The sequence below is a fragment of the Panthera tigris genome, chromosome B4 (genome assembly GCF_018350195.1).
Source record: "Panthera tigris isolate Pti1 chromosome B4, P.tigris_Pti1_mat1.1, whole genome shotgun sequence".
NCBI classification, from domain to species: Eukaryota; Metazoa; Chordata; class Mammalia; order Carnivora; family Felidae; genus Panthera; species Panthera tigris.
This window is the reverse complement of record NC_056666.1, coordinates 101,848,017-101,874,569: the sequence shown is the minus strand read 5'-3', so window position 1 is coordinate 101,874,569 and position 26,553 is coordinate 101,848,017. Positions and strand designations below refer to the sequence as shown.

General features: G+C 35.5%; 1 protein-coding gene across 3 annotated transcripts in view; it reads left to right on the top strand.

Annotated features, from left to right (window-relative positions):
* PAWR (pro-apoptotic WT1 regulator) overlaps positions 1 to 26,553 on the top strand; it is a 136,488-nt gene that overhangs the window by 84,497 nt on the left and 25,438 nt on the right. For all 3 annotated transcript variants that reach the window (XR_006220074.1, XM_042992808.1, XM_007099231.3), the window contains exon 3: positions 10,932 to 10,966. Coding sequence is in view for 2 of the 3 variants with exons in the window: in XM_042992808.1 (XP_042848742.1) it covers positions 10,932 to 10,966 (35 nt within the window). In the remaining variant the exon portion in view is untranslated. The remainder of the gene's footprint in view (positions 1 to 10,931; positions 10,967 to 26,553) is intronic.

The following is a 26,553-nucleotide window of genomic DNA, read 5'->3' as shown; positions in this document are numbered from 1 at the left end:
TTGATTAAATTATTTATGAGAAAAGGTTTGTCAGTTTATATAATCAATGGCATTTTGTGGGAGGGCATTTATGAGTTTTATGTTTCTTCTGTTTTTATTTGATTTATTTATTGATTTTCCTTTTAAAACAGTCTCAAGTTTAATGAAAAGTTATAAGGGAGTGGCTGGATGGCTCAGTTGGTTGAGTGTCCAACTCTTGGTTTCAGCTCAGGTCATGATCCCAGGGTCCTGGGATCAAGCCCTGCATTGGGCTCCACGCTGTGTGTGGAGCCTGCTTAAGATTCTCTTTCTCTCCCCCTCCCTCCCTTCCTCCTCCTCCTTCCCTCCCTCCTTTCCTCCCTCTGCCCTTCTCTCCTGCTCAAATGCTCTCTCTCTCTCAAATTAAAAAAAAAAAAAAAGAAAAGAAAAAAGAAAAAATGTTATAAGTACTGTACAGAAACTTTTGCCCCTAAATTGTTTGAGAATAAGTTGCTAATCTCATGTCCTATTACCCTCAATTTTCTTCTTTCTTTCTTTCTTTCTTTCTTTCTTTCTTTCTTTCTTTCTTTCTTTCTTTCTTTCTTTCAATGCTGATCAACGCCAACTTTAATTCTTTATCCCCACACTATCTGATAGCCACCAGTTTCCCAATCCTAGCATTGGTTACTAACGTATAAATCTTAAGGTAAATTCTTCTCATTTACCTAATGTTCAGTTTCCATCATTTTTAATATACCCCAGTATAAATACCATTACTGAGTGCTTTGTATGAAATTCATTGTGGGATGGAACAGGAGCCTTTGCCTTTTATGTGAACTTCAGCAGTACTGTGGAGACCAAGGCAATTTTGCTTGGGTAAAGCAGGATTTATTTTCATTTGTAAGAGAACCCTCTTGCAGCAGTTTTATTCAGTTCTAAAAATGGTAGCATTCTTTTCAACTATTCTTTCAGAAGCAGCCACTAAGTAAATGGAATATCGGATTAACCCTAAAAATGTGGGCCTTGGTTAACTTTGTTATTCTGCATATAATCATGATAAAAAGATTAGGATATTCTTCATATTTCTAAGCAAAATCTAATTTAAAAAAGCTTGTTCTTACCAAACTCCTAAAAACAGCCATTTGAGAGGAAACCACTAGAGCATTATATCACCTCAATGAAGCTGTTGGTGTCGTTACATGCATCAACAAATCTACATGGCTAGCTTCTACATTCCACTGTTACAGAACTTATTTTACACCTGTTATACCAAACAGCAGTTAAACACTGACCTATAAACTTCCCAATAAGATAAAGCAAAGACAGAAGCGTTTATCTTATTAGATACAAGATACACCACCACTTATAGTCTTCAAACATTATTGCATTTTAATTTTCATAATTTGACAGTGCATTCATGGAACATTCTGCAGACAATGAATTTTAGCAGACAAATTAAAGGACACTTTTAAGCAGATATGACTGTCCTAAATTGTGTATCAGCTCAGAATTTTACAAACATCACTTATGTTAGCAAGTAATAGTGGAGCTGGAGAGTATTCGTTTTCTCCCTGCTGCATGGCGAGAACCACCAGTAGCATGGTGGACCTTGTTACCCTTTCCAAGGCCACATTCTCATAGCCTGCAGATGTCAGCCCTCACATCTCCCTGTGCTTGTAGACTGGTTTGGTGATTCACTGCGTGTCAGGATTTCTTCTGATAGCTTTATGGAATTGAGCAATGAGGGTAACTTGACAGAATTTGTATGTGGAATCCTTGCCAACCTAGTAAGAATTCAGGACTCTCAGACCCCCACAGTGGTTGGTGTCCAGCTCACTCCTCTGCAAGAGACTGAAGGCTTTGGGAAAGCTTTAGCTGGTTAATGCCATGATGAGCAGGCTTTCTGTAGGCTGCACCCTTAGGCACTTGGTGTTTGTGGCCACCACATTGCACACAAATCCAATATATAATATAACCTTGCTTGGCCTTGTATCCTTGTGTGTGTGCTTTTTTGGGCCAGTTTGGGCAAGGGCCCTGTCGAGTACAGAGAGCTGGTGGGACTACCAGAAGTGTACCCTGAGAAGAGAGCGTGTTACATTGGACTGCTTCTTCCTCCATAGCTCCTGGATGTACCTGTAAACACCCATCTTGGCTTACCTTTGAGCTGATGGTTGACACCAGACAGAAAGGAAAGAGCCTTTCTCCCCTTTCCTGTGTATTTTTTACAGAGATTCCTACATAACCACAGGACAGCTTTTAAAAACAGGAAATCAGGGACACCTGGGTGGCTCAGTCAGTTGAGTGTCAGACTTCGGCTCAGGTCATTATCTCATAGTTCGTGAATTGAAGCCCCACATTGGACTCTGCTGTCAGCACAGAGGCTGCTTTGGATTTTCTGTCCCCTTCTCTCTCTGCCCCTCATTCTCTCTGTCTCTCAAAAAGTAAACATTAAAAAATAAAAATAGAAAATTAAAAATGACACATTCTTGCCATCTGATATTTAGATCTTATTCAGTGATGTTCTAAGTATAGCAGAAGGATCTCAGAATCATGTGTTGCATTTAGTTGCTGTTACCTCTTTAGTTTCCTTCACTCTGAAACAGTTCCATAGTGACTCTTTCTTAATCTTAACACTTTAAAAGATTATAGGTCAGTTATTTTATGATATATCCTTCAGTTTGGGTTACCTAATGTTTATGCATAATTAGATTCAAGTTATAGATCTTTGTCAGGAATATCACAGAATTGATGCTATATTCTTATTGTGTATCCTATCAGGTGGCACATAATTGTAATTTGTCCCACTGCTACTGCTGATCATTCTGGTCATGTGATTTTCAGGCTTCACTTTCCCTTCTTAATAAGTATTTTGTGGATACTTTGAACCATATAGATACCTTAATTCTTTAAACTTTCTATCACCTTTCTGTATTTATATCTGTATATCTGTATTGACTCACTATTACTTATTTTATCTGATGGGTTATACCCTGTTACTGTCTGTACTAGTTTTCTAGTGCTGTTGTAACAAATTACTACAAACTTATCTTAAAAATAGTACAAATTTATCATCTTACAGCTTTGTAATTGCAAGCCCTACGTGGGTCTCGTTGGCCAAAATCAAGGACTAAAATCAACGACTTCAAGGGCTTAAATTACGGCTGCATTTCTCTTTGGAGGCTCTAGGGAATCCACTTCCTTGCCTTTTCCAATGTTCTTCCTTCTTCCATCAAAGCCAACAGCGGTGGGTTGAGTACTTCCTACATTTTGTCATTCTGACCTTTCTTCCTTTTTAAAAATATAATATAATCCTATTTTTATTTAAAAATGTGAATATATACTATGTATGTGTTTACATATATATTACACATATATGTGTATGTTAAAAAATCTGCAAGGTATTACAGTAGTTTTCTCGGTTGCAAAATTGTAAGTGTAGTTTATTTTATTTTTGCTTATCTTTTTTTTTTTTTTTAATTTACATCCAAGTTAGTTAACAAATATTGCAATAATGATTGCAGGAGTAGAATCCAGTGATTCATCCCCTACATATAACACCTAGTGCTAAAGCACCAAGTGCCCTCCTTAATCCCTCTTGCCCATTCAGCTCATCCTCCCACCCACAACCCCTCCAGCAACCCTCAGTTTGTTCTCCGTATTTAAGAGTCTCTTATGGTTTGGCCCCTTCCCTGTTTTTATATTATTTTTGCTTCCCTTCCCTTATGTTCATCTGTTTTATATCTTAAATTCCACATATGAGTGAAGTCATATATTTGTCTTTCTCTGACTGACTTAGTTTTAATTAGCATAATACTCTCTTGTTCTATCCATGTTGTTGCAAATGGCAAGATTTCATTTTGATTGCCGAGCAATGCTCCATTATATATATATACCACATCTTCTTTATCCATTCATCCGTCAATGGACGTTTGGGCTCTTTCCATACTTTGGCTATTGTTGATGGTGCTGCTATAAAATACATTGGGGTGCATGTGCCCCTTTGAAACAGCACACCTGTATCCTTTGGATAAATAACCTAGCAGTGCAATTGCTGGGTCATAGGGTAGTTCTATTTTTAATTCTTTGAGGAACCTCCATACTTTTTTCCAGAGTGGCTGTACCAGTTTGCATTCCCACCAGCAGTGCAAAAGGGTTCCTCTTTCTCCTTATCCTCGCCAACATATGTTGTTGCCTGAGTTGTTAACTTTAGCCATTCTGACAGGTGTTAGGTGGTATCTCATTGTGGTTTTTGATTTGTATTTCCCTCATGATGAGTGATGTTGAGCATTTTTTCATGTGTTAGCCATCTGGATGTCTTCTTTCTGACCATTCTTCTTAGTCGTATCTTCCTCTGACTTTCTTCTGCCTCTGTCTCCCCCTCCCTTTTCTTTTTGTGGGGGGGGCATAAGTGAGCAAGGGGCAGAGAAAAAGAGAATCCCAGGAGAGACAGAGAGAGAGAAAGGGAGAGAAAAAGAGAGAGAGAAGCACGGCTCACCCGAAGCGGGACTCGTGTTCGTCCAAAGCAGGGCTTGAGCTCACCCGAAGGGGGGCTGTCTTCCACTTTTAATAACCCTTGTGATTACGTTGGGCTATCAGATAATCTAGGATAATCTTCCTATTTAGGGTTGTTGATTAGCAACCTTAATTTCCCTTTGCCATATAACCTAATAGGTTTGAAAGTTACAGGGTTTAAGACATAGTTGGGCCTATCAGATAATCTAGGATAATCTTCCTATTTAGGGTTGTTGATTAGCAGCCTTAATTTCCCTTTGCCATATAACCTAATATGTTTGAAGATTACAGGTTTAAGACCTAGACATTTTTGAGGGTCGTTATTCTGCCTGTCACACCATCATCATTTATTTTGATCAAATTATCCCATATTTTGCCACTGGGAGCTCATTTGAACTTTTGTATCCTTTGCCACTTCTCCATTCTTGGAATTGGAATACTTCCTTGGCATAATATGATATTACAGGCTCATCTTTAACTTTCCTACACCAACCTTAGAAGCAGCTATTTCTTTAAGAAGCCAAGGAGCTCTGATTCCTTTTACTGGAAAATATTTTGAAGCCAAGATATGCACTGTAGGTATGTTTATGTTATTGAAGTGTCACCATTCCTGGTCCCTCTCTGAGTATAGACCTACAAAATATGTGTATATCTATATATACATACCTATGTGTACATATCTATTTTGTCTTCTGTCTGCCTACCTACCTACACCTATCTGGGTAGATACTGAAATGAATTTATACTGATAACTTTCAATTCTAATCTCATAGGGTTTTATTCTAGTATTTGTAACTCTCTTTTGTGAGAAACAAACATCGAGAAACTTGCTTCCCACTATCTGTAATGTTTTCTTATTTGTTCAATCCCTTGTATGTAACCTATCTCTCATTGCCACCCTTTGCCTGTATTTATGCCCTCCTCACCACAAGTGGGTTCTGCTGATATCCCATGTTGGCTTTCCTTGTGCATGAACACTCTGCTGACACTCTTTAGGCTTGGGCATCCTGGATGCCCTCTCTACCCTGCTTGAGTTGTGACTCGCTGCCCTAGATCACCCCTCCTCTTCCACTCCCCAGGATTCCTTCCTTACCCTGCTTAGCTTCTGTCATCCTGTGATAGGCTGCCCTTCCTAGGGTCTTTCTTTGTTCATGTTCAGACTCTGAGACCTCATGCTGGGTTGCTTCTCCTTGGAGACTGTTCTTCTTCATGTAGGGCTCCAGTCTTCTGATTGCCTGGTTTGGGGCACTGTTTTCTCCCTATCTAGCTCTGCCCTATCTAATGGCTTTAGGACTGAATCATTCAGAAAAAGAAGGGGAATGATGAGTTTTTCCTGTTTTAATCTTTGTTAATTTGATAAAGTTCTTGTTTTGTCATTTTTCTTACTGTTTTATCAATTATACATTACAGATACTTTGTTCTGCATTCATCCTCAGCAGTGTATCTTGCTACATTACATATACCAGTATAGCTGCTTTAATTTAGTCCTGAGGGCCAGTTAGCATGTTATGCCATAATTTTATTGAGAGCTATGGCTTTGTCATTAATTAGTTTGTTTGAATAACTTTAGTATTATTTTTGCTATATTTAGTTGGGCTTGTATTTCTCTGATCATATTTCACACATGCTTTTATATTTGTTTATACTTTACAAGTTCTGATCTGCCAGTGCACCTGTAAAGACAATTCGTGGGATTTCTTTAGTGACCATTCTAAGCTTAACTGAAGCAAGAATGTCTTATTTAAACTTACACAAACAGTTGGTGCCTTGCCAACATTTTCTAAGCTCTATATAGGTCTTTCTCCTTCCCTGTAGTAATATAAACCATCCCATTGCAAGGAAGATTATTTCTGACAAAGTATTATTTTAAATCAGTTGTGTAACAGGCTTTGAGGTTACCAGAAGGTCTAATTACATAGTCTTTGAAACTTTTAAGACCAATGTCAGTCTTAGCAGTTGTTTTTTTACAAGTGATTTCAATGATACTGGTATTTCTCCTCCACACCCTTCCCCCCATTTAGACTGGAATTGTCAACTTTAATAGGTATAGTAATTATTGAGTTGTTCTTTGTTGCCACAGAAATATAGAGGCTTCTAGTTAACAAATCTGAGGTGAAGTTTACATTTGCGTAGAGTATTAATGTGTAAAAAACATCAAGCATTTTCCTTCTTAAAAGTATTATAATTTTAAGGGTGCCTGGGTGGCTCAGTGGTTGAGCATCTGACTTTGGTTCAGGTCATGTTCTCATGGTTCATGAGTTCAAGCCCTGCATTGGGCTCTCTGCTGTCAGTGCAGAGCCCGCTTTGGATCCTCTGTCTCCCTCTCCTTCTCTACCTTTCCCTGGCTTGCACTCTCTCTCTCTCTCTGTCTCTCAAAGATAAATAAACATTAAAAAAAGTATTGTAATTTTTAAATTATAAAAAAGGATCCCTGCTCTTGATTTTGTTTTATTCTAATATTTTCTCTTTTTGGCAAGAGTTTTAGAGATTACTTTAAACTGCATCTGTAATTGTCCATCTTGAATACACACACGAGAAGCAGGCTACCACTCCTCCCAATTTCTTCTTCTATACTAGTTCTCATACAAATATAGTCTATCCATTTTGAGAAACATTCCATTATGAAGGAATGTAATTTGATTACTAGAATTATTGTGAAGTAACATTTAGCTACAAAATGTGTAATCTAATAAAAGACCCTATTTAAATCTACCAATAAAGAATAAGCTTTGAGTGCTTGGGTGGCTCAGTTGGTTGAGCATCTGATTCTTGATTTTGGCTCAGGTCTTGATCCCAGGGTCGTGGGATTGAGCCCTGTGTCGGGCTCTGCACTGAGCATGGAGCCTGCCTAAGATTCTCTCTCTCCCTCTGTGTCTCGCTCTCATTCTGTCTCACTGTAACAACAACATCAACAACAAAAAAGTAATAATGATAAGTTTAAGTGTGTTCTGTCTCAGAATCTAACTATTGAAAAAATAGATATATAGAAATAAGCTTAAATTCTAATTGTTTACAGATCTTGGACATGAACATGGAACAATTTGATCAGGTTCTGATTTTATCAATTGCACCAAACTAGCTGCATAGAAAATACTGTGTGAGGGGCGCCTGCGTGGCTCAGTCAGTTGAGTGTCCGACTTTGGCTCAGGTCATCATCCCACGGTTCGTGGGTTCGAGGCCTGCATTGGGCTCTGTGCTGACAGCTCAGAGCCTGGAGCCTGCTTCAGATTCTGTGTCTCCCTCTCTCTCTGCCCCTCCACCACTCATGCTCTGTCTCTCTCTGCCTCTCAAAAAGAAAATGGTGTGTGAAACTTAATTGAGATATGTTTCAAGTGACTAGTTGTTAAAAAAAATGCTGCAAGAAATCTAGAAAACCGATATTATACAACTTCTGTTAGTATACTTAACTGGAAACTTGTTTGATCCTGACTTTAAGTCATTTATAATTGGGTCAAAATATAAAATTAGTATAATGCCACCAGACTGTTGCTGAAAACAATCTTCATTTCACATTTCTACATTTGTTAAAATTCTACTCTAAATCTGTTTTTAGTCAGAGTTTTACCAAAAGTATTAAGGAAAATGATTATGTTAAACTTCAGAAATATTATTTATTGTAATCTTGTTCCTGTCATTTCAATCAATCTATCAGTAACCCACAAATCAGTAAATCCAGTAAAGGCTATTCTCATTTAGCAATTCTGCTTACTCCGTTTCAGTGAAAGGTAGTCTGGATAATCAAGCTGATGTCATCTTTTAAAATATTTCAGTTATAACCAAAATGAGAGAAAGGTGTTGTTTTGGAACCTATGGCATTATTAGCGTTTTTTTCCTAATGCATATTTAGACATCATTTAATGTTGTGTGTTAGTTTTAGTTCATGTAGAGTAAGATTAGGGAAATTTATAAATGAAAACCTTTATGAAATGTTAGTTGAGTGAGGTGCCTGAGTGGTATAGTTGGTTAAGCATCTGGCTCTTGATTTTAGCTCAGGTCTCAGTCTTGTGATTCTTGAGTTTGAGCCCTGCATCGGGCTCTGCACTGACAGTGCTGAGCCTGCTTGGGATTCTCTCTCCCTCCCTGTCTGCCCCTCCCCCGCTCATACTTTCTCTCTCCCAAAATAAATAAATAAAGAGAAAGATTAATAAAAAATGTTGAATACTGTTTGTGAAACTTTAGGGGTAAAAGTTTCATATGAAATCATTATCATCTACATTCCATAAAAGGTACTTTAAATGGATACACATAAGCTTAGTATTTCTTTCTACTTTATCTAAATAACCAGTGACTAAACATTTTAACCTAGTTATTTTGGTTTCAAAAATAATGTTAAAACTAGGTTTTATAAAGTATATTCTTTGTTGTTGTTAGAGATATTCTCAGAGAAGATTTGTTTTACATGTTTGACGTATAAGGTACAAATACTCTGCCCCGTCTTTAGGAACTGCCACTTTAATGACAAACAGATAAAAGACTCTTTCGAGAAAGTTTACTTGCTAAGCTTTGTTACAGTCCCTTCTTGTAAAAACATCTGATGCCCAAAGGAGAGTTAAAATATCTTTAAACCAACTGTCAAAGCATGGCTTCTCCAGAGGTAATCCTGGTAAGGGGTCAAACTCATGCATATGGACACTTCTAGTATCTGTCTGTCCCCTGGTTATTTTCTGCAACTGGTAAATTCCAAAGAGGTACTTTTCTGTAGTGTTACATTATTAGGGGAGTTATTTCCATACATTGTCCATGCATATTGATTGTATATGATTTGAGCTGGGGTTTTGGAGGAAAAAGACTCAAAGGTGGGAATCCCTGTCTTCCAGAAAATAAGACGTATGCCATACATGAAAAGTTGAGGTAAACATATTCAAATAAGCAGTTTAAGCTTTCCTAATGGGAATATACTGACTTGGAATAATTGAGACAGATTTACTGAAATTCCACATAGAAAAGTTAGTAAAGATTTTTTCATATCCCTGCTTAAAAAAAGTCTTAGTTGTGGAATATAAATTGTAAGCTTATTGTAAAGGAGTTGTGCAAATTTTTGTTCATTCATGTCCTTTAATCCCCAATAATCTAATAAAATGCACAACGTTACTCCTATTTTAGAGATGAGAAACTGAGACTGATAGAAGTTTAAAAACTTAGCCATAGGGGTGCCTGGATGGCTCATTCAGTTAAGACTCTGACTTGAGCTTTGAGCTCCACGTTGGGCTTTGTGCTGACAGCTCAGAGCCTGGAGCCTGCTTCAGATTCTGTGTCTCCCTCTCTCTCTGCCCCTCCCCCGCTCATGCTCTGTCTCTGTCAAAAACGAATAGACATTAAAAAACAACAACAACAACAACACAACTTACCCATAGTTTCATAGCTACTGAAGCCTGTCTGGTTGGAACTTGGATCTAAATCTTACTGTTAACCATATGGTTTGCTGTACTGTATAATGTCCTTTATTGTACCATGCAATCAGTATTTGCTGTTTTAGTCTGGAATCTAGTCATTTTATAAAGGGAGCTTATTCTCTGATTTTAACATCATTTGTTCTTTACTGTAGAGTCTCTCTTGGAGATTTTTAATGATAACTAGAAGAAAAGAATTACCAATTTTTAAAACGACTCATTTCATTTTGACTGGTTTTATTAAAATGAAATTGCAAAAAATATTTGAAGAGCCTGAGTTATTAAAAGATTGAACAGAAAAATGCCTGGTTATTTGCAAGGTAATAATTTCCCCACCTCAATGGTTAATGTTAACTTTCAGCAACCTTTCTTTTAGATAGCTTACCATCAGCTTTTATGCTGATCATACTTTCTTTTTATTTTTAGGTGTCTTTGAAAATAGGCATTCATCATTATATGTATGTGGTGAATTTTTTTTTTTAATTTTTTTTTTTAACGTTTATTTATTTTTGAGACAGAGAGAGACAGAGCATGAACGGGGGAGGGTCAGAGAGAGGGAGACACAGAATCTGAAACAGGCTCCAGGCTCTGAGCTGTGAGCACAGAGCCCGACGTGGGGCTGGAACTCACGGACCGCGAGATCATGACCTGAGCCGAAGTCGGCCGCTTAACTGACTGAGCCACCCAGGCACCCCTGTGGTGAATTTTTTTTTAATCGAGGGCAAAAAAAACAGTGGAGGGAGATGTATATGATTCTAATTGTGTTCTTAATGCTTATTGGCTTCAAAAAAAAAAGTTGATTGGTTGATGAATGATGCTTGCTTTTTCCATTTTCTGAGTTTTAAAAATCTTCTAAATTAAAAATACGCTTTTAAAAAAGTGATTGGTTTTGTCTGAAAAATCAGATGTAGAGTCTTGTTTAGTCTGACCAGCATTGTGAATTTTTAAAAGTATTGATATTTGTTCCATATTAGTTTCTTTCAAAATTAGACATGATTAACTGATTTATATAATCTGGAATTGTGTTCTTGCACACACACCCAAACTGATGTCATTATTTTTACTTTACAGGAGCCATCTAGAACAGTTTCAGGCAGATATAAAAGGTAAGAATCCTTAAGTTTTGACCTACAACATATAGTTAGACATGACTGAACTAACTAGAACTGTTTCAAACACCTTGTTGAAAAATAAGAAACCTTAATATCATGCTCTTAAGAAATTACATTTGTTGGCGGGAGTATAGTCCTTTCTGTCCGACCATGATTTATTCTGAGATACCCTGCTGTCTTGGAAAACTGTACATACCATGAATTTGTATGGGACTGATGAAATTAGCAAAATAAAAACTTAGAATCAGTTTCCCTTATATATTTGAACATTGAAAATACTTATACTATCTTTATTAGCTTGGACTGCCATAATAAAACACCAAAGAAAGGATGGCTTAAACAGAAACTACTTTTCTCATAGTTCCGGAGGCTGGAAGTAAGAGATCAGATAGCCAGCAAGGTCAGGTTCTGGTGAAGGCCCTCTTCTGGGTTGCAGACTAACAACTACTTGTCTTGTCCTTAGTGTGGTAGAAGGAGCCCAGGAGCTCTCTCAGGTCTCTTTTATCGGAGAACTAATTCCATCCATGAAGTCTCCACCTTTGTGACCTAAGCACTTGCGAAAGACCCCACTTTCCTAATATTACCATGTAAATGAGGATTTCAACATACGAATTTGGGGGGATCTTAAAACATTCAGACCATACCAAGTCCTCTGCACAATGAGCATTGCTTTTACCAGAAAATGTGTTTGAGTATATATGTACCTGTATAGGAAGAAAAGCAGAATTAGATGAGAAGTTGTTTAATGGAGATTCTTGGGCTATTAGCTTCCTTTTTCCCTGTTGAAGTCGTAAAGATTACAGAAGATGTGGTCATACATGTGCAAACAATCATAGAGTCATGGTAGACCTTATCAAGTGTTTATAATGTCCAAGGTGCTTTACATAGAAATCTCACATTCAATTCTGACAATTATCTTAAAAGATAGGTACAGTAGGTACAGTATTTACATTCGTTTTGTAGATGAGGGAAGTAGGGTTCAAGAGGTAGAATAATTTCACAGGGGTACAAAGCTAGTTAACAGTAGAGTCTAGATTTGAACTCCGACAACCTGACTTCAGAACACACGTGCTTATACCATCTACTTAAATTCATACATATAAAACCTTTTATTTCCTCTATTTGTATGTTAAAGTTTAAGTATTTTGTTTAAAGTTTTGGTTACTATATTCCATCTAAAATAAAACATTGATTAAGAGGAACTTTAATTTTAATACATATAAATAAATACACAAATTGAATAAATAAAATTTTTTTTGTTTATTTTGAGAGAGAGAGAGCACGTGAGTGTGATGTGGGGAGTGGGGGGTGGCATAGAGAGAGGGAGAGAGAGAGAATCCCAAGCAGGCTTCCATGTCTGTGCTATCAGCAAGGAGCCTCACACGGGGCTCAAACTTACAAACCGTGAGATCAGGACCGGAGCTGAAATCAAGAGTTCAATGCTCAACTGACTGAGCCATCTAGACACCCCTAAAATTTAATTTTTAAGTTTTACTATGGGCCATAGTGGTAGAAAGGAGTAAGGCCAAGATAATCAGTAATTGAATTAAGTAGGTCGGAAACTGTCTCAGGTGAACTATGTTTGTTACTGCTTCTTTAATTTTCATTTCTGAGTAATTTTGGTTTAGGTATAATGAAACCTGTGATTCCTTTTAGCTTCTGACAGTTTAAAAAAAATACTTGTTTATTTTTAGAGAGAGAGCACGCACAAGAGCATGAGCAGGGTAGGGGCAGAAAGAGAGAGGGAGAGAGAGAAAATCCCAAATAGGCTCTGCACTGCCAGCATAGAGCCTGATGCAGGGCCTGAACTCATGAACTGTGAGATCATGACCTGAGCCGAAATCAAGAGTCAGGCACTTAACCAACTGAGCCACCCAGGTGCCTCTAAGCTTCTAACATTTATACATGGCTTATTAATTTCTACTTAACATGAATAGCTTAAACTGGAAATCTTTTCTTTTGACAGAAATTATTGCCAAATAGCTCTGATTTGGCGTATTTTCAGGCTACCTCAAACCAAAAAAAAATTTACCATTAGTTTTTGGTTTGGGGAATAAAGATAAACTTCAGTAACTTAACAAATGTATAAGTATTTATTTATTAAATATTAAACATTGAATTAAAATTGATACTTTTCAGATTAGTGTTAAGTAGAATCAACAAGGGAATAATTTTCTTATAAATACTCATCAAAAACTTTATGTATCATTGTGTTAAATCAGGAAGAAAATTGGTTTTCCATCATGTATGTGTTTATTATAAGCTTTTTAGATCATTTTACTTGGGACCTATTCCTGCATTGGTACTTTTGTTATTTTTGTTACCTAGAGCATGTTTTGTTACTTTTCAGCTTTCAAAGGTTTAGCCCTGTTTAACATTGTTATAAAACATACATTCTTAAAAGCTTCTAGTCATTATTCACTGACTTACAACAACTCGTTGTTTGAATACTGTCTAAAAAGAAAAAAATACTAAAAAAATAAAACTAAACAAAACTCAAGATCTGTATCTGAAATTATCAATTCCTTATCTAGAGGAATTTGTTAAATTGTGCATCAATAGTTCGTTACTTTCATTAATTTGTCAGCAAGTTGTAGCAATGACTAGGGAATGGATGTTCCTTGGTGATTTGTGTCTGCCGACTAATGAGGATTTAAAAAAAAGGAAGAATGGCTAAAGATTAGAAATTTGACCTCATATGTTAGAAAATATTTTCAGTACATCAAATAACTTATCTCCTGTACACAGCTAGACAAACTCTTAAAAAATCATTACAGGGACGCCTGGGTGGCTCGGTTGTTGGTTAAGTATCCATCTCTTGATTTTAGCTCAGGTCATTATCTCATGGGTTTGTGAGTTCGAGCCTCATGTAGGGCTCTGTGATGACAGTGCAGAGCCTGCTTGGGATTCATTCATTCATTCATTCATTCATTCATTCTCTCTCTTTTTCTAAATGAATACACTTAAAAAATCATTAGATACAAGAACCCACAAGATTAGTTTGTATGTGTGCTGTTATAAATTATGAATTTAATATGTAATTTTTTCTTACAAATATCAAGAATGTACTTTTTGAGCACTGAGTTTGTTATACACTCAATCTAGTTAGGCTGTATTTTACTGAATCAACTTGTTTATCTAGAGCATCTCTTAAAAACTGATACTAATTTCCTTTTTTTTTTTTTTAAGTGTTTTCCTCACCGCCCCCCCCCCCTTTTTTTTTTTTTTGTTCTTGAAAGAGAGAGAGGGGGAGTGTGACAGAGTACGAGCAGGGGAGGGGCAGAGGGAGAGAGAGAGAGAGAGAGAGAGAGAGAGAAAGATACAGAATCTGAAACAGGCTCCAGACTCTGAGCTGTCAGCACAGAGCCTCAGGAACTGTGAGATCATGACCAGGGCCAAAGTCAGCTGCTTAATCGACTGAGCCACCCAGGCGCCCCCTGACTAATTTCCTTTTTGAAACATGTTTAGAAACTATTTGGAGATGGAGATAATGAAATTTCTGAAATTCAGGGTTTAGGAAAGATGGATCAGTGTCAGTGCCATGTATTTGTAGGCTTTTTTTTTTTTTCAATGTGTGACTTTGTTAATATGCTTACTTGGTTAAGTTCATAGTGCGTTGGTTAAAACGAGGATTTTTTTTCAAAGGCAAGACAGATTAGTAGATGTGTGCTTATAGATAGTCTGCTCAATATGATATCTAAATAAAACTGTCATACACTTCAAAAAAAAAAGACAGTTCTAAAATGACTTGCAATGGGTAGGATTAATCAAGGTGTATAATTTACCATTTTTATTTAAGTAATTCAACCATCAAGAATGGTTCTGATTTAAAAACATGGGAAACAAGCTAAGACAAATACTAAGTTTTATTTTCACATAGTAATTAACTGGTTGTTTTGTTTTCACAAATATATTTAATTCAGTATTAATTACTTTATTAAGTAATTGTGCCAAGTCATAAGTGCTTCTAAGTCATCCTCCTTTCTAGTAACCTTAATTTTAGGTTTCATTTATGTAGCTTTAAAAAAAATTTTTTTTAATGTTTATTTTTTATTGAGAGACAGAGACAGAGAATGAGAATGGGAGGGGCAGAGAGAGGGGAGACTCAGAATCCCAAGCAGGTTCCAGGCTCTGACCTGTCAGCACAGAGCCTGATGTGGGGTTCAAACTCACAAGCTGTGAGATCATGACCTGAGCTGAAGTCGGATGCTTAACCGATTGAGCCACCCAGGTGCCCCTTTAGGCTTTTTATTTGTTTAACTGTGAGCATAATAGACATACAGTTTTGTATTCTGGTGTGCTGCTTAGTTAATATTACTTCAGCTTTTATGTTTTAAAGAGAATGGCTAGTATCAATAGCGTTCTCTGCTTTTCTCCCTTTCAGTGATGTACAGAACTGCTCATTGTAACTGCTTTGGTGACCCATAATTTCTTTTATTTTTTATTTTTATTTATTTAAGCAATCTCTACATCCAACATGGGGCTCAAACTCATAACCCCGGGATCAAGAGTTGCATGTTCCTCTGAGACTACCAGCTGCCCTTATTCTTTATTTGGATTAAATGTGACTATGATTCTTTTCCTTAAGAGCCAACATTCTCTAACAGTCAGTTCTGCTATAATACTTGTTTTTGAAAACTAAAATTTGTCCCAGTTGATATAGTAGGGAATAATTTGACCATAACACAAATTTTATGTTTGCTTATGCACAATTTTGTTCATCAGAAACACTAGGCAAACATAGAAAACTATCCAGCTCAACTGAACCACGGAGGAATACACAAAATATACACGTCACACATCTACCAACTTACCTCCGTATGAGCCACAGCCGTTCGTGTGTGGTGTTACAACTTCCCATCTGATTTCAGATAACTCTCCTTTTTACACTTCACTTACTGTGAAAAAGAGAGGCCTCACTTTTAAAAGATACTATATCTCAAATTCTTATTATCTCACATCTGTTGTTTTTGAGCGAATATACAGAGAAGTTCAAACCTTTATTTGTCACTTGATTCTTAAACTCTTTCATTGGAAATTGAATAGAACCTATGTAAGTTTAGAAAGTGAATAATTTATTCAGAAACCATTTTCATGCAAGATTTTCGATGTCGCAACTTTTTTCTAAATAGAACTTTATAACCATTGTTTTAAAACCAGTAGTTCTTGTTTGATTGCACTTATGTTTTGAGAACCACTGAGTCACCAGAAATTTCTTTGGTTTGTTGGTCAGGGATCAAACCAAAACAATCAGCGAAATTCTTTGTAGGTGAGAATTACAGACTAAAGACGAAAGGTATCTTTTGGTAGTTGAAGAGAAACAAGTCGTCTTGGGACTTGTTTCTAAAGAAATCTATTCTTTCTCAAGATGTCGTATTTTTGTATTAGCGTATTCTGTATTTTACCAAATGGTGTAAAGCATACAGTATTCTAACTGTGGTTCTTCTGGTTAATGGATCTTGCAAATGACATGAATGTCAAAAAATGATCATTTAAAAGTAATTGAGACACTGGTACATTTTGTGGACTGAATTGTTTCCTTGTGGATATGTGAACTTTTATCTATGTTGTAAATATTATTAGCTAAAATTTACATAATATTTATTATGTACCATACACTCTTAACAGTACTTTCCTTATATGTTAATTCAGTTAATTTTCCCAACACCCTTATGAGGGAAATGTTTCTTTATACTCATTTTACAAATGAGCTAACTGAGGTACAGTGAAGTTTAGTGACTTGTGTGAGATAAGACAGATATTAATTGGTTGATTTTATCAACATATGTTGATTTACCTTATGTTAATGTTAATTTGCCTAGTATGGGTAGAATGTAAGATGTTTGATTCAGAGTTTGATTTAGCCTATTTTGACTCCCAAGTAACTGGACAGTACCAGTAACTGGATTTTTTTGTTTGTTTGTTTAACATAGTTTTTTTTGCAAAGTAACTTCCACTTCAGTGGCTTTAGATTTCACAGAATCGCCTCAGCTGTCTTTACTTTGGCTGCAGTATGGGAAAATAACTTTTGTTCTTACAATCTTCAGTTCCAACAAAATCTAAAGTTATCTTTATATTCATGAAAGAGAAATTATGTAACAATATTTTGTGCAGTATCATTTTTAAGTGCATTTTATGTATTATATTTCCTTGGATATTGATCACTAATTTGAACTTGCTATTCCATATTTAATCTCTTTTTTAGAGAGTTTTGAGGTATAGTTCAAATGGTTCATGATGTTTAAAAGTGTACAATTCAGTGGTTGATAGTACTTACTTACACAGTGTTGTATAGCCATGACCGCTATCTAGTTCCAGAACTACTCTCCACAAAAAAAAAAAAAAAAAAAAAAAAGGGAAACCCCATACCCAGGAAATGGCCAGTCCCTATTTTCGCCTTCCCCTTAGCTTTAGCAACCAGTACTCTGCTATGTGTTTTTATAGATTTGCCTATGTTGGGTAATGCATATAAATGAAGTCATACTATATGTGGCCTTTTGGTCTGGCTTCTTTCGTTTAGCATTATGTCTGCAAGATTTATCTGTGTTGTAGCCTGCGTGGATAATATCACAGGATGGACATTTGGGGTGTTTCTACTTTTTGGCCTATGTGAACATATTAGGAACATTCATGTGTAAATTTTTTGTGGTTCCTATTTACTCTTAATAAATACATAGACATTTTTCATATTGCTTAGTTGAAGACTTTTCTGAAAAAAATAAAATGGATGTTTTATCAAATATGTTTTGAATAGTTGTGAGATGCAAGGTAGTATGCTTGGCTGTTTGGGTGATACATTTTTTTCTTTTTTTTTTTTTTTTTGAGAGAGAGGGCACAAGTGAACGAGGGGCAGAGAGAGAATCTAGGAGGAGCAGATGGAGAGAGAGTAGAGAGAGAGAGAGAAAGAGAAAGAGAAAAGTGGGGTTCACCCGAAGCGGGGCTCGATCTCACAAATGGTGATATCGAGCCAATATCACAAATGATGACCTGAGCCAAAGTCAGATGCTTAATAACTGAGCCATCCAGGCGCCCACACACATTAAGATAAAAATGAAGTGCATATAATTTTAGCTGTTTTTACCAAGTACAGTGACTTACATCTGGAAGAATGTTTTCTGGATTTGTTTTGTCTATCCCTCAGGTAGTAAAATTTGAGCAACTGGGTATATATGGTGAGATAGTTGTCATATTTTATCTCTTTAGGTTAATTCACTCTATTTAATATGCCAAAAATTAATATAGTATAGTTATAATGCAGACATTAAACTGATGATGTAGAAAACTATTAATTATATAGGATAATAATTACCTATTTATGTTAAATGGGAGAGGGTGAACATATTACAAAGTATGATACAAAACAAAGTCTCATAACATAGATCAGGTGTTTATAACTTGAAATCTATTGATGAACTAATATGTAAAATAATTTATTGTTTATCTGGGACAGATCTTTTCAATAGATTTTCAAAGGAAGCTGAGTATAAAAGGTTAAGAACTACTATGTTGTGAAATGTATTGGCAATTATCTCTGGGTTGGTGGGATTACTGGAGATAATTGATTTATATTTTTCATATCCTACAATTAATATATATCATAGTTTGAATAGAGTCTGAGAGTTTTTGATTTTGACATTGAGTTGTGTGTGTGTGTGTGTATATGCACGTGCACTCGTGTGTAAAGGAAGAGGAAAGAGAAAGTCTACACACAGAGTAAGGGGCTGTTATGAGGAGTGGGACTAATGATGGGGGAGAATAAGATAGCGAAACATGGTAAAAATATGGAGGCCAATCATGTACTTGTTGGTTATTTAAGGGTTTCATGGTTTATCCAATACTGCTAAATTCTTGATACCCATTCTAAAAGTGGGATTTTACTCATAAGTCTTGTATTTCTTATAATTACTAAGCCTTAAAATACCTACTTTAGTGGAAAATTCCTCTAGCTCTAATCTTATAATACTGTGCCAATCTTGTTCTCATGATAGTTTTAGAAAAACAGTGTTTTATTCCCCAATATAACACCTCCCTAGACTTACCACAAAAGATGTGAAAACTCCCAGTGGGGAAAAACTTTCTGAAAATGGAAGTATTTATCTTTGATGATACTTTATTCTTTTCCCTTTTCTGAACATTATAGTTAGTATTTTTTTATAGCTAAGGGCAAAGGAGATTCTTTTTGGAATTATATTAGTTAGAGATTTGTGTTAACATTCCTCAGTAGAGTATTACAGACTTTTTGGAGTTAATGAAACAGTCTTTTATTCTGTGTATTCTGCATTGTACATATATGTCCCTCAAAATAGGTTGAAAGCATTTGTTTTTAAAGTACACAGATCTAAATTTGGCAATAAGATCAAGTAACAATATTCACAGTTTTGACAGTATTTCTTACAGATCTAGTACATAATGGGGATACAGCACTGATTTTGTTTTCTAATAATTATTCCTTGTTTTGAATTTGTATAATACTATCATTTATGTATTGGCAAGCCTAATATGAAGAATCTTAGAAATTGTTAATTGTTTAAATTTTCTAAAAAATACTGTTTTAAGCTTGTACCTCAGGCAGATACAGAGTTATTAAGGGATATCCATATTTCTAGGTTTTGATGTTTGTGGTTGTCAGGATTGTAATTTCTACACAAATAATGTTGTTGGTTTAGGTAACTGAATATTTTAAGGGGAAAGTTTTTTAAAAATGATTCTAATGCTCTTCTATAATATGATATGACTTCAGAGATACCTTACTCTCTTGATTTTCTTTCTACCACTTTGCTGCTATTTCCTGGTTTTGTTTGTAGTTCTTCCTTTCCTGTACTTGTTCTTTATGTGGTGGTGTTACTCAGCTCTCTGTAATCAACTTTATTCTCTTTTTGTTCTGTGTATTTGTGCCAGAAATTTCCTTTACTTCAATGACTTCCATTACTACCTGTGCATATACTGATGACTCCCAAGCATTGGCTCTATTACCTGTATAACCAACAACTTTGAATATCTCAGAAGTTTCTGAAACTCAGCATGTTCAAAAGTAAACTTGTGAAACCTGGTCAATTTCAGTAGTTGGCGTCAGAATCCACTTTCGCTGAAACCAGAAATCTGAGTGTTGCTTATGACCCTTCTTTGTTTTTTTTTTTCCCCCCCACTACATCAGCTACATCCAGTCATTTATCAAGACTTATTGAGTTTGTATCACTTATATATCTTCAGTGCCAACACACCAATCTAAGACATCAGCATCTCTTAAATAGTTTATTTTGATGGCCTCCAAACTGACCTCCCTACCTCCAGTTTTTTCTTCAGTGCATTTTATTAAAATGCTTCTTTCATTTTACCTGCTTTAATGACTTCCTATGATCTTTAAGTGAAGTCTAAACTAGACTCCAAGGTGGAGTGATACACAAGATAATGTTGATATGTAGGAAGAAAATATTATAACTTTTATATTTACTTTTTAATCTAAAGAACACTATGACATTTCTTCTTCAGAGCTATTACTGTGTACTGTTTGTTTATTATGCCCTTGCTTTATATGTCAGATGGTCATTTGTTACTGGAGATATCCTGAGGGAAGCATGTTTCATTCACTTTCTGAATGCTGCACAATACTGTAATTTGTACGTTAAATGGATACATGAATTATTATCCAGTTTAATGTTTACAAAATAAATCTGGGGGGTGAATTTAAAAAAAATATCAAACCAAGTATATAAATGCAAAGATGATCACATGATTGTCCAGCTGGCAAAATCTACAAAATCAGATCTTTTCTTGCCTGCTTATTTTGGGTTTTAAGTGAAAGGTTTTAAAATTTTTAATTCTTATTTTAAGTTATCTCTTTCTGTTATGACAGCCATTAAAGATCAAATATGCAAACTGATCTTAGAGCTAGTGCTTTGAATCTCTGTATCACAAAATGTTGAAATAAGATCCTAAGAAATAATGAAGCATATTCGCCTGTACTTTCAGTAAAAATATTATAGTCAGTTTTGGGAAAACAAAAAATTTTGTATCATAAATAATTAAAATTTATGATACAATACAGAGTATTTTCACTGCTCTGAAAGTATTTTCACTGCTCTGAAAGTCCTCTGTACTCCACCTGTTTATCCTTCCCCCTTTTAAATCTCCCCCTAGCCCCTATAAACTACTGATCTTACTCCACAGTTTTACCTTTTCCACAGTGTCATATAATTAAGATCGTACATTATATAGCCTTCTCATATTGGCTTCTTTCACTTCTAATATGCACTTAAGGTTCTTTTTAGCACTGAGTAATATTCCAGATCTACCACAGTTTATCTGTCCCTTCACCTATGAAAGGATATTGTGTTTGCTTCTAAATTTTGGGAATTATGAATAAAGCTGCTATAAACATCCCTGTGCAGATATTTGTGCAGACCTAAGCTTCCAGTTTCTTCAGGTAAATGCCAAGGAGCATGATTGATGGATCATATGGTTAAGAGTAGATTTAGTTTTATAAGAAGCTGCCAAGCAGCCTCCCAAAGTGGCTGTACAATTTTATATTTCTACCAGCAGTGAATGAGAGTTCCTGTTGCTCTAATCTTCAGTAGTGTTTGGGGTTTTCATTGTTTCTGATTTTAGCCATTCTAATGGGTGTGCATTGTTGTTTTAATTTGGATTTCCCTGATGACATAATATGGAACATCTTTTCATACACTTATTTACCATCTGCATATCTTTGATAAAGTGTCGATTAAGGTCTTTGACTTATTTTTTAATAGCATTGTTTATTGTTGAGTTTTAAGAGTTCTTTGTAAATTTTGGATAATAGTTCTTTATCAGGTGTGTTTTGTTGTAAGTATTTTCTCTCAGTGTGGCTTGTCTTCCCATTCTCTTAACATTTTCTTTTACAGAGTAGGAAGTTTTAATTTTAATGAAGTCAGGCTGTCAACTATTTCTTTAATGGATTATGCCTTTGGTGTTGAATATTAAAAGTCTTTTCCATAACTAAGGTTTTCTAGGTTTTCTCCTATGTTAGCTATCTTCTAGAAGGTTTATATAAGTTTTGCATTTTACATTTATGTCCGTTATCCATTTTGAGTTGATTTTTATAAAAGGCCTAAGGTCTTTGTCTTAATTTTTCATTTTATGCATGTGGATGTTTAGTTGTTCCAGCAGCATTTGTTGAAAAGACTGTTTTATCTTTGTTCCATCTTTTGTCAAAGATCAGTCATGGGTTATTTCTATGAGTTTATTTCTAGGCTTTCTATCTGTTCCATTGCTCTATTTATTCTTTCAATAGTACCACACTGCGTTGGTTACTCTAGCTTAATAGTTAAGTATTGAAGTTGGGTATAACCAGTCGTCCAGTTTTGTTTTCCGGTATTGTGTTAGCTTTTCTGGATTTTTTGCCTCCCTGTGTAAAATTTAGAATTAGTTTGTCTCTGCAAAATAACTTGCTGGGGTTTTGTTTGAGCTTGCGTTGACTATAGATCAAGTTGGGAAGAATTGACACTTCGCCAATATTGAATTTTCCTGTTCATTAGCTAAGAATATTTCTCCATTTATTTAGTTTTTCTTTGATCTCTTTCATCAGAGTTTTGTAGTTTCCCTCTTATAGATATAGTACTTTCTTATTAGATTTATGCCTAAGTATTTCATTTTGAGGGGAGCTAATGTAAATATATTGTGTTTTTAATTTCAAATTCCATGTGTTTATTGCTTGTATATAGGAAAGTGATTGATTGATTTTTGTGTATTAAACTTGTATCTTGCAACCCTTCTATAATTGTTTGTTAGGTCCAGGAATTTTTTTGTTGATTCTTTTGGGTTTTATAAATAAACAGTGATGTCATGTCATCTGTGAACAAATACAGTTTTATTTTTGTGTTCCCAATCTGTATACCTTTTATTTCCTTTTCTTGTTTTGTTGCATTAGCTAGGACTTCCTCCAAGATGTTGAAAAGGAGTGGTGAAGGGCTCCCAGGTGGCTCAGTCAGTTAAGTGTCTGACTTTGGCCCCACATCTGACTCTTTGCTATCAGCACAGAACCTGCTTTGGATCCTCTGCCCTCCCCTGCCCTACCCCTCTGCTGCTTGTGTTCTCTACCTCTCTCTCAAAAAATAAATAAACAAACTTAAAAAAAAAAAGGGGTGGTGAAAGATAGTCTGGCCTTGTTCCTGGTCTTAGCAGGGTAGCTTCAAATGTCTCACCACTTAGTATGATGTAGGTTTTTGTAGGTATCCTTTATCAAGATGAGGAAATTCTCTTCTGTGCTTTATTTGTCTAGAATTTTTTTCATGAATAGATATTGGGTTTTGTCATATACTTTTTCTACATCTATTGGTATGATCATTTGATTTTTCTTTGTCAGCCTTGATGTGATGGGTTACATTTATTGGTTTTTGTTTTTTGTTTTATTTTATCATTTTATTTATTTTTCATCATAAGTGTGCTCTTTAATTCCCACTCCCTATTTCTTAAAACACATTTTTAAAAATATTTATTTTTGAAAGAGAGAGAGAGAGAGTGCAAGCAGGGGAGAGGCAGAGAGAGTGGGAAACACAGAATCTGAAGCAGGCATGTTAGCACAGAGCCTGACACAGGGTTCAAACACACGAACCGCAAGATCATGACCTAAGCCGAAGTCAGACACTTAACTGACTGAGCCACCCAGGCGCGCCCCTCCCCCCCAACCCAGTCTCCTATTTCACCCATCTCCCTACCCACCTCCTTTCTGGTAACCATCAGTTCTCTATATTTAAGAGTCTGTTTTTTGGTTTCTCTCCCCCCCCCTCTTTTTCCCTTTGCTTATTTGTTTTGTTTCTTAAATTCCACATGTGAGTGAGATCATAATGGTATTTGTCTTTCTCTGACTGACTTACTTTGCCTAACATTGTACCCTCCAGCTCTATCCATGTTGTTGCAACTGGCAAGATTTCATTCTTGTTTTGTGGTTGAATAATATTCTATTGTATGTGTCCTCTTTATCCATTCATCTATTGATAGACACCTGATAGGCTTCCATATCTTGGCTTTTGTAAATAATGCTGCAATAAAAATAGAGGTGCACGTATCCCTTTGAATTAGCGTTTTCATATTTTTTGGGTAAATACCCAGTAGTGCGACTCCTGGGTCATAGGGTAGTTCTAGTTTTAATTCTTTGAGGAACCTCCATTCCATTTTCTACAGTGGCTGCACGAGTTTGCATTCCCACCAATCGTGCAAGAAGGTTCCTGTTTATCCACATCCTTGTCAACACTTGTAGTTTCTTGTGTTGTTGATTTTAGTCATTCTGACAGGTTTGAGGTGATATTTCATTGTAGTTTTCATTTGCATTTCCCTGATGATGAGTGATGTTGAGTATTTTTTATGTGTCTATTGGCCATCTCTATGTCTTCTTTGGAGAAATGTCTGTTCATGTCTTCTGCCCATTTTTAATTGGATTGTTTTTGGGGTATTGAGTTGTATCACATCTTTATATATTTATACAAATATTTTATGTATTTTGGATACTAGCCATTTATCTGATATGCCATTTGCAGATAACTCCTCCCATTCAGTAGACTGTATTTTACTTTTGTTATTTCCTTCACTGTACAGAGGCCTTTTATTTTGATGTAGTCCCAATAGTTTATTTTTGCTTTTATTTCCTTTGCCTTAGGAGACATATCTAGAAAACTATTGCTATGGCTGATGTCTGAGAGACTACTGCCTGTGCTGTCTTCAGGGGTTTTTATGGTTTCAGGTTTCACATTTAGGTGTTTAATCCATTTTGAGTTTATTTTTTGTGTATGGTGAAAGAAAGTGGTCTAGTTTCATTCTTTTGCATGTGGCTGTCCAATTTCACACCATTTGTTGAAGAGATTGTCTTTTTCCCATTGTATGTTCTTTCCTCCTTTGTCAAAGATTAATTGACCACATAATTGTGGGTTTACTTCTGGGTTTTCTATTCTATTCCAATGATCTATGCTTTTTTTTTTTTTTTTTTTTTTTTTTTTTTTTTTTAATGCTAGTACCATACAGTCTTAATTACCACCGCTTTGTAATATAACTCGAGATCTGGAATTGTGATACCTTCAGTTTAGTTTTTCTTTTTCAAGATTTCTTGGGCTATTTGAGGTCTTTTGTGGTTCCACAAATTTTAGGATTGTTTGTTCTGGTTCTGTGAAAAATGCTGTTGGTATTTTGATAAGGATTGTATTAAGTTTGTAAATTGCTTTGAGTAGTATAGATATTTTAACAATATTTGTTTTTCCAATTCATGAGCATGGAATGTCTTTCTTTGTGTCACCTTGACTTTCTGTAGTTTTTAGAGTACACATCTTTCACCTCTTTGGTTAAGTTCATTCCTAGGTGTTTTATTGTTTTTGATGTAGTTGTAAATGGAATTGTCTTAATTTCACTTTCTACTGCTTCATTACTAGTGTATAGGAATGCAACAGATTTCTGTCCATTTATTTTTGTATCCTGTGACTTTACTCAATTCATTTATCCGTTTGAGTATTTTTTTTTTTGTGGATTCTTAAGGGTTTTCTCTATATAGTATCGTATCATCTGCAAATAAGGAGACTTTTACTTCTTATCAATTTGGATGACTTGTATTTATGTTCTCTGATTGCTGTGGCTAAGACCACCAGTACTATGTTGAATAAAAGTGGTTAGAGTAGATATCCTGTTTTGTTCCTGACCTTAGGGGAAAGCTGTCAGTTCTTTAATTGATTTTTGAAATGTTGAACCAGCCTTGAATAGCTGGGATAAATTCCACTTAATACAATTTTTTGAGTGTTAAATTTTATTTATAAATATTTTGTTGAGGGTTTTTGCATCTGTATGTTCATAAGAGATATTAATATTAGTCTATAGTTATCTTGTGATATTTTCATCTGGTTTTGGCATTAGGGTAATGCTGGCCTTACAGAATGAGTTAGGAAGTATTCCTTCTGCGTCTGTCTTCTGGAAGAGATTTGAGAGAATTGGTATAATTCTTCCTTAAATGTTTGGTGTAGGATTCACCAGTGAACCTGCCTGGGCCTGGTGCTTTCTGTTTTGGAAAGTTACTAATTATTGATCCAATTTCATTAAGAGATATAGGCCTATTCACATTGTTTCTTTTTGTGTGAGTTTTAGCAGACTATATCTTTCAAGGAATTGGCTCATTTCACCTAGGTCATCAAATTTGTGGGTAGAGATGTTCACAGTATTCCTTTATTATCCTTTTAATGTCCATGGGCTCTAAAGTGATGTCCCCTTTTTCATTTCTGATATTAATAACCTGTGTCCTCTCTCCTAGCTAGAGGCCTATTGAATTTATTGCTCTTTTCAAAGAAATCGTTTTTGGTTTCATTGATTTTCTGTATTGGTTTCCTGTTTTCAATTTCACTGATTTCTGCCTTCATTCTTACTTCATTTCTTCTACCTATTTGGGACTTAATTTGCTCTCCCTTTTCTAGTTATGTAAGGTAGAAACTTAAAGTATTAATTTTAGGTTTTCTTTTCTTTTCTAATATATGCATTCAGTGCTACAAATTTCTGTGTAAGCACTGCTTTCGTTGTATCTCACAAATTTTAAGCTGTGGGTTCATTTTTGTTTAGTTCAAAACATTTAAAAATTTCTC